We start from the raw sequence: 8157 nt of genomic DNA on the forward strand, positions 1-8157 counted from the left end.
AGCCCCGCCCCGCAGTCTACCACGTGATCTTCATCTACTGCGCTGTCCGGGGCCACCGGGGCTTCCAGTTCTTCTACCTGCCCTACTTCGAGAAGTGAGGCTTAAGCCGCGAGAATGGCCGAGTTCCAGCGCGGGCGCCGAGCGGCCCGGGGGCGCCCCGGATCTCCAGGGAAAAGCCCCCACCACCACCCCTGCTCTCCAGGACGTGCGAGCCCCAGGCCCCTGGGTTTGCTCAGGAAGTTTGGGGCGCACAGGCCCCGCCCACCCCCTAAAAAAAAACGGGGAAAGTCGCCCCTTGCCCGCCACGTGCCTTAACTTATTCCTGCCCGCGAGGCGGCCGGTTGGCGTTTTATATTAATAAAGGAGTGGTGGCTACCGGCCAAGATTTCACTCTTCCCTCCCGCAGCCAACCCCCCAACCAAGGACTGACCTTGGGGCTCTCGCTCAGTTCCTCGTGCACAGGACACAAGTGACGCCCCATGACCTGCACCGGAGTGCACAGCGTCCCTGGCAGAGCCAGGTCCGGGACCCCCGCCCTTCACTGAAGGAGCCTCTCTGGTCTCCCTCCTCCCCTTGCTGCTAGCAGAGCTGACCCTGCCCCCTGTCCATCTGGAGGGCACAGCGGATGTCACCGTCACCTCTCTGGTGGCCCTGGCCAAGGGCACTTCCAGATGACCAGGCCTGGGACCTGGAAGCTGATGTCCTGGTTGCAGCCTGGCTCTGGGGCTCTGGGCTGGGCCAGGGCAAGGCACGCCCACGCCCACCGGCCTACCTCCCAGGCCCAGCCTCTGGGGACAGTAGAGGCAACAGCAAAGCACACCGGTACTCACACACAGCCTTAGTGGCCAAAGGCACAGAGACTCAGGGTCAGACCATCTCAGAATCTGAGGAGCCAAGACACAGACACTTCCTCCAATTTTATTTGCCAATCGTTTACATATAACTAGATACAATTCCCGGGTATATGTGCACAGGCTTCACTCATCCTCCACCAGACCTTCAGAGCCAATGCCCTGCCCCCTCTTCCCTTGCAAGAAACAGATATAAAACCCTAACATCTGAGATCACGTGAGCGACCATCTCCCAACGCTCATAAGTCACCAAGTTTCTCTTAAAGATTTACTTAATTATACACACAAGAACAGGTGTAGTCCAGAGGTTGGGGGTGGGTGAGAGCATTCGCCAGAGACAGAGTGGCGAGCAGCACAGGCAGACTGAGACACACGGCTGAGGGGAGCAGCGGGGAGACAGGAGGGGTCTGCGGCGCCCTGGGGGTCCCTCCCTGGCGGGGGGGGGGTGCTGCAGTGGCTGTGGGCGCTCCCTAACCCCTGTGCCACCAGGGAGGGGCCCAGTCTCCAAGTTTCATGCTCAACACCTGCCGGTCTCGTCTAGCAATCTGCACCACGTCAGCCCATTTAGCAGATGAGCAGACAGGGCCAGAGAGCCGGACTGCCCGGGGGTGGGCAGTGGATGGACCCAGTGTCGGAGTGGGCAGCCCGGCGGCCCAGCCTCCCTCCAGGAACAGTCTCCCACAAGTGTAGCCGTTCCTCAGACAGCACGGCTGCTTGCTGGGCTTTCTTTCTGCCGTGTGCTTCACAGGTGAATTCCTCCCGCTCTGGTTCTAACGTATCTTTCAGTGTGCTCCTGCCTCTGCGGACATGTTTCTGGAAAATACTCAGCCAGCATCTCCCTGAGCATGGATGGCCACGTGCCCATGGCCTGTGTTTCCCGACTCGGTGACGACATTCACCTCCCTTCTCATTTCCCACTTTCACTCAGTGCCCCGACGGCCTCACAGGCGGCCTGCAGGTCCTGGATCCTCTCTTAGACGGCATCTGATGGCTAATGCTGCTTAACTAGTCGCTAAGACATTTTCATCCCCATGGCTCCGTCCTATGTGCTTAGATTCCACTAGGACATATAGACACATGTAGACACACATCTACATTTACGTGAATGTGTATATCTTTACTGACATGAACAGATATATGCATCTCTATTTACGCTTCCTCCTCCATGCTTACTCTGCCGGCTAACTCGGTTTCTCTTCCTTCTTTTGTCTCAGAAGCGTCTGCAGTCCATTTAGGCTCCCTTAGACTGTGCTACTTTCTAGACTTCCGTTTGCTGCGTCGCCTGGTTCCCAGAGATGACTGTTTCCTTCCGTGACTTACAGCTTGTGTTGTCAGCTCGTGCTCAGAGTGGCAGGTCTCGTGTCTCACGGCCTGGGGTGGAGACAGCGTCCCGCCCCTTTGCTCTCTCACGCTGGGTCAGACCACACTGGGGCTCTGGGTGCAGGCCTTGGCGTCTGGGCCCATCTCAGACTGGTCAGGGCGCTCGGTCGGAGTCACCTTCTCAAGAACAGCACGACGCTTTGAGACCCTGGCACAGGGTGACGGCCGTCTCACCCCCAGCCTCCTCCTCACCCCTGGGTGCCACGGCCCAGGGTCGGAGAGCTCTCGGGTCTGAAGCCCCGGGGTGCCACCTCCGCCTTTGAGTTCTCCCTGTCCCTGGCACCTAGCTCATCCCTTTCTTTCAAGTTCTCTCCAGGTGGCTGGGGTGGGAGGGAGGTGAGGTGGGGAGGGCAGGTGACATCAGGAGACACTCTGGTCAGGGGTTGTGGGGCAGAAGCCTGGGGCCACGGGCCTCTTCCCCCGGGGTCTCGTGAGAGGGCACGGCAGGCCCTGCTGGGATCTGGGCCACAGGACAGCGTGTCTTCCGCCCTCGAGCCTTCCGCCTTCCAGCCTCAGGGGATGGACAGCATCATCACGAACTCTGCGGGGGACCCAGGACGGGGCTTAGCCGACTGTGGGGGCGCGTCTGCCTGGGAGCCGGCCGCCCCGGGTCGTGAGGGAAGCAGACTCACCATCAAAGTCCACAGAGCCGTCCCCGTTGAGGTCCACTTCCCGGAGCATCGCGTCCAGCTCGGGCCCGGCCAGCGGCTCCCCCAGCAGGGCGGGTGCTGCCTGCTGCAGCTCCGCCACGCTGACTCGTCCGTCCCTGTCCCTGTCCAGCTGGGGGCCCGCAGGCACAGTCACGCCCACAAAGCTGGCTGCTGCCGCCTCCCCCACCGAGGCAGGCCCCTCTCCGGAGTCTCCCTGGGGGCTGCCCCAGCTGGGGGTGAGCGGAGCCCCTCCAGCCCCTCCCTGGCCGCAGCCCACGGTGTGCAGGACCACGGCCACCAGTGCCCTGTGGCCTGGGCGGGCGGCCGCGCAGCCCCAGCTCCGAACCTCTCGGAAGGCGACGCGCAGCTCCCGAACCCCCAGCATGTGCGCCGTCTCCTCCCTCAGCCTCGGGGCTATCAGCGCCACAAATTCCTCGAAGTCCACGCAGCCGCCCACTGCAGGCCCAGGGAAGCGTCGCTGTGAGGGACGGTGCGCCAGCCCCTCCCCCGTCCAGGAGGGCTGCTTGGGCCCCTGCCCTCAGGTGGGAGGAGGCTGAAGCCCCGGACCTGCTGGGGGAGGCAACTGGGGAGAGGGCATGGCCCCTCAAGGAAACCCCCGAGTGTGGGCATCGCACAGCTCAGGGCACAAGCTGGCCTCTGCTGCCCGTGGGGCTGGCCTGAGTGACCTGCTACCCCTCCTCACCCTCCTTGCACCTGCTGGGGGCTTTGAGTTACGGGAACCCCGCAGGCAGCAAACAGCCGTGGGCCCTCCAGCCCTGGGTTCTAAGATGCCACCAAGTGGCCAAACAGCTTGGGCCTCACCCATGGGTGTAAATCATTCCCACTTGGGAAGCTGCAAAGAAAAGGCAAACGGGGTGGGTGTTCAGGAATGACGGGAGCTGATGTTTGTCGGAGGGCAAATCTGCCCCGGTAGGTTTAATCACCAGGCCGCCGGCCCGGCACGCCAGCCCCTGCCCAGCTGGGGAGGCTCTTCTCAAGGAGAAGCCCCGCGGGGGCAAGCACGGGCAGGGAGCGGAGCCTGGCAGGAGGCCGTGGGTCAGGCGGAAGGCCAAGCGTGGAGTGGCCAGAGGCCCCCCGAGCCCACTGCCCAGTCCTCCTCTTGGCCACTCCCCGGGTCCCTGCCTCTGACGGCGTCACTGTGGCCTGCCCCGGACACTGTGTGCGCCCTCATCCCACCGGCCACCCCCCACCAGGCCCCCATCACTCTGTCGCCTGCCCCAACTGAGCGCCGAGGCCGCCCCGCCCCCCCGCCCGCCCGCGTGGGCCCCCACGGACTGCGCATCTTCACGTGCTGGGAGACCTCCAGGAGCTCCATCTCGGTGGGCATGTAGCCCAGCGTCCGCATGCAGGCGCCCAGCTCGCGGTGGCCGATGTAGCCGTCCCGGTCGCGGTCGAACTCCTGGAAGGCCGCCTGCAGCTCTGCCGGGCGGGGCGGTCAGGCCCAGCAGCCGGGCCTGGGAGCCCGCCGCCCGCCGCCCGCCGCCAGGGCCACTCACCATCCAGCTCCTCCGGGCCCAGCGTGCGATCCTGCGGGGACAAAGGCCAGCAGTCCCCGGGCCGGCCAGGGCTCAGGCCACACTCGTCCTCCAGCCCAGACCCGAGGGCAGGAGGAGTCCCGCGGGCCTCGGAGAGCAGACGCGGCCCTCCCTGCGCCCCTCCCTGCCCCCTGGGCTCTGCAGAACTCAGCCCGGCCTCCCTGCCCTGACTGCTGGGACTCCTGCCCAGGCGCCAGTGGAGCAGAAGAGGCAGGAGCCGGGGCACTGGGGCGGGGTGCTGGGCTGGAGGGCTGCGGGCCCCCCCACCCGGGGCCCGGCCTGCCCAGGTCCCAGCTGACCTTCCCGAAGAGGCGGCTAAGCAGGGGCCCATAGGTCTCCTGGGCAGCATCTTGCTGGGAGCAGGGGCGACGCGGGCGGTGGGACTGGCGGCGACGGGGGGGCCCCTGGGCTGCAGAGACTGGCCCCGCCTGCCCTTCTCTGGTCCTGGGTGGGTTCTGGCCGCTCCCCAGGACCTCAGGGCCCTGACTAGGGGTCTGTACCCCAGAGCTGCCAGTGCCCTTCCAGGATCCTGGTGGCCCCTTCTCCTTCTTGCTCCTCCTCCTGGTCAAGGGGAGCCCCTCGGCACCACTCTTGGGAGCCACACGGGACTCCTGGGGGCGGGGGGCCGGACCCGAGCCGTGCGGCTCCCTTGTCTGCTCTGTGGCCATGTGGAGGGGCCCAGGGGGCTCAGAAATGGTACCACGGAGTGTCGGCCCACAAAGCTGCTTACGCACCCCCACCCGAGCTCCGGCTCTGAGTGAGATTAGGGTAAGTGAGGCTGGCAGCTCAGGCCCTAATCCAGGGCACAGCCAGCTGGGCAAGGGAACTGTCTGCAGCAGCGGGGCTGCCAGGGCAAGGTGGCCGCTGAATTTGGACCCAGCTCTGCCAGCGGGGCTGGGCAGCCCGGCAAACTGGCCTCTCCGAAGTCTCCACCACCTCTGTAGCACGGGGTCGGTTTTCCTGAAGGGTCAGGGTGCAGCCTAGTTGTAGGACATGGACCAGACTCGGCTGGGCACAGCGCTCGGGGCCGCTGGCAGTGGGAGGCTGGCGGTGATTGGCATGCAGAGTTGCCCCGCTGAGAGCCCTCGCTGGGCAAACCCCGGCTGGCCGAGAGGCCGGGCAAAGAGGCCCCGAATGCCGGATCAAGGGGCATAGGGCTGACACCGGAGGGGGCGACCCCTTCGGGCCCCACAGCCAGTCTGAGCTAGAGGGGCCCTGCGTGAGGGGGTTTCGGGGAGCAGGGGGCCTGGCTGGTCACTTGGCCTACTGGGCCGGGGTTAGGGTTTCCCGAGAGCAGCCCATGAATGATTGATGTCCCCTCAGCTTAGGTTTCACGCCGGCGCCTCGGGCCATGAGCAGGCCCGGTGTGGGGCCATGTGGACGGCTGGACCTCCCGGCGGCCAGGCGCGCCCGCTCCTTCCGGCCGGCAGCCGGCGCTTCACTGGTAAGCCAGGCCTCACCGCTCAGTCTGGGGGTGCCCAAGGCTCCGACGCGGAGCGTGCGGAGTGTGGCTGGCCTGGGGAAGGGCCCTGGTGGGCGGCCGCCAAGCGCGAGGCCAGGCAGAAGGAGTCGCAGGCCGCGGGCCACACCAGCCTTTTGGGGCCCTGGCTCCACCCTCACCCCTCTGCCAGCTGGAGAGGGGAGGCAGCAGCTCCCGGCCGCACCCTTCCTCCTCACCCCTGCTGAGGCCGCGCCTCAGTAGGCCCAGGGAAGGTGGGTCCCCAGCCTGCGCTGCAAGCACAGGAGGGACCCCCAGGGGGAGGGCAGAGAAGCTGCTGTGGCCAGCGGGCTCTGGGCCCTGAGCCCAGCCCTGCCCCGCCCGCGCCTGCAGCCCTGCCGGAAGGGACCTCCCACGCTGCCCGCTGGACTCCCAAGGGCCAGGCGCCCTGAGCCCTGCCCCTGAATCTTGAGCCCCGCGTGCCACACAGAAAAAGGGTCACACAAAGTGGGTTTCGCTTGTGCATTCTTTTGTCTTTTGTCGATTTTCTTTTTCTCTCTTTAAAAAATGTAGGATTTTCTTTTTCTCCATGTGGCCTGCCCAGGAGTCCAGGGGTGCGCTCTCCTCCTTGAACCTGAGCTCCCCTTTAGTGTACACGTAGTTCCACTACCGCATTTAACGTCAAGAAAACAGCCACCAGTTTTAAGAAGTAATACTGGTAATGCTTGAAAGGCCGGGTTTGGTGTCCCTGGACACCCGGGTTCCTGCGAGCTGCCGAGGGCCGGCGCTGCCCTGCCCGCCTCTGACCTGGTGCTGATCCTCCGAACCTGCCTCCCTGCCTGCGAATGGACCGGCCAGGCCCTTACTGGGGTCCCTGCTCAGGCTAACAAGCCAAAAGGGGGTGATGCTGGCTCAGAGAGGGACAGTCACTGCCTGGAGACACACAGCGCCCTCTCTTGGACTCATTCTCGCTTTCATTGGTTCACAGGTGCCCACCCGTGCCCAGATGGACACTGCTCTGGAGGCCAGCCTGGGCGCCACTGGCCACAGGCCCCGCACTGAGCCTGATGATGAGGACTACTACCCGCAGGGTGGCTGGGATGTGGTCTTCTTGGTGGCCCTGCTGATCCTGGGGCTGCCGGCCAACGGGCTTATGGCGTGGCTGGCCGGCTCACAGGCCCGGCAGGGAGCGGGCACGCGGCTGGCCCTCTTGCTGCTCAGTCTGGCCCTCTCAGACTTTCTGTTCCTGGCAGCAGCAGCCTTCCAGATCCTGGAGATCCAGCATGGAGGGCACTGGCCCCTGGGGACAGCTGCCTGCCGCTTCTACTACTTCCTGTGGGGCGTCTCCTACTCCTCCGGCCTCTTCTTGCTGGCAGCCCTGAGCCTGGACCGCTGCCTGCTGGCGCTATGCCCAGGCTGGTACCCCGGACGCCGCCCGGTCCGCCTGCCCCTCTGGGTCTGTGCTGGGGTCTGGGTGCTGGCCACACTCTTCAGCGGGCCCTGGCTGGTGTTCCCTGAGGCCGCCGTCTGGTGGTATGACGTGGCCATCTGCCTGGACTTCTGGGACAGCGAGGAGCTGCCGCTGCGGATGTTCGAGATCCTGGGGGGCCTCCTGCCGTTCCTCCTGCTGCTCGTCTGCCACGTGCTCACGCAGGCCGCGGCCTGCAAGGCTTGCCGCTGCGGCCGGCCCGAGCCCCCCGCCTGCCGTGGCTTCGCCCGGGTGGCCAAGGCCGTCCTGTCGGCCTACGTGGTCCTGCGGCTGCCCTACCACGTGGCGCAGCTGCTGTACCTGGCCTTCCTGTGGGACGTCTACCCTGGCTACCTGCTCTGGGAGGCCCTGGTCTACTCCGACTACCTGATCCTGCTCAACAGCTGCCTCAGCCCCTTCCTCTGCCTCCTGGCCAGCGCCGACCTCCGGGCCCTGCTGCGCGCCGTCCTCTCCTCCTTCGCCGCGGCCCTCTGTGAGGAGCGGCCAGGCGGCGTCACACCGGCGGAGCCGCAGAACCGGGCAGACTCTGGGGGCCAGACTCTGCCAGGGCTAGTGGTTGAGGCCCAGCCACAGGCGAACCCCACAGCGCAGTCACAGGTGACCCCCACTGCCCAGCCAGAGGTGACCCCCACCACTCAGGCAAACCCCAGCCCCCAGCCACAGGTGAACCCCACCACCCAGCTGGAGGTGAAGCCCACCGGCCAGCCACAGGAGCCCACCAGCATCCCGCCACAGGAGACCCCAACCGCCCAGCCACAGGAGACCCCCAACGCCCAGCCACAGGAGACCCCCA

At 65.7% G+C, this 8157-nt stretch overlaps 3 protein-coding genes across 4 annotated transcripts in view; 2 read left to right on the forward strand and 1 right to left on the reverse strand.

Moving 5' to 3' along the window:
* The window catches only part of TMEM134 (transmembrane protein 134), a 5680-nt gene extending 3705 nt beyond the window's left edge, over positions 1-1975 (forward strand). The window contains exon 6 of one of the 2 annotated variants that reach the window (XM_012725067.1): positions 1638-1975. In XM_012725067.1, the coding sequence (XP_012580521.1) occupies positions 1638-1828 (191 nt within the window). In that variant the 3' untranslated portion in view covers positions 1829-1975. Of the gene's footprint in view, positions 1-15; positions 379-1637 lie in introns of those variants that run through there. The other variant, XM_012725068.1, reaches the window with a different exon arrangement.
* A 710-nt stretch (positions 1976-2685) lies between these two features.
* CABP4 (calcium binding protein 4) lies at positions 2686-5105 on the reverse strand. The gene is made up of 6 exons (XM_004683320.2): positions 4737-5105; positions 4399-4429; positions 4178-4321; positions 3228-3337; positions 2864-3011; positions 2686-2772 (listed from the first exon to the last, which is right to left on the reverse strand). The coding sequence occupies exons 1-6, from the start codon at positions 5103-5105 to the stop codon at positions 2744-2746; spliced, it is 831 nt and encodes a 276-aa protein (XP_004683377.1). The 3' UTR covers positions 2686-2743.
* A 1776-nt stretch (positions 5106-6881) lies between these two features.
* Positions 6882-8157, forward strand: part of GPR152 (G protein-coupled receptor 152) — a 1717-nt gene continuing 441 nt past the window's right edge. Inside the window, exon 1 of the mRNA XM_004683321.1 lies at positions 6882-8135. Within this exon, the coding sequence (XP_004683378.1) occupies positions 6882-8135 (1254 nt within the window). The remainder of the gene's footprint in view (positions 8136-8157) is intronic.

The sequence above is a fragment of the Condylura cristata genome, unplaced genomic scaffold (assembly GCF_000260355.1).
Source record: "Condylura cristata isolate star-nosed mole 26May11 unplaced genomic scaffold, ConCri1.0 scaffold00015, whole genome shotgun sequence".
NCBI lineage: Eukaryota > Metazoa > Chordata > Mammalia > Eulipotyphla > Talpidae > Condylura > Condylura cristata.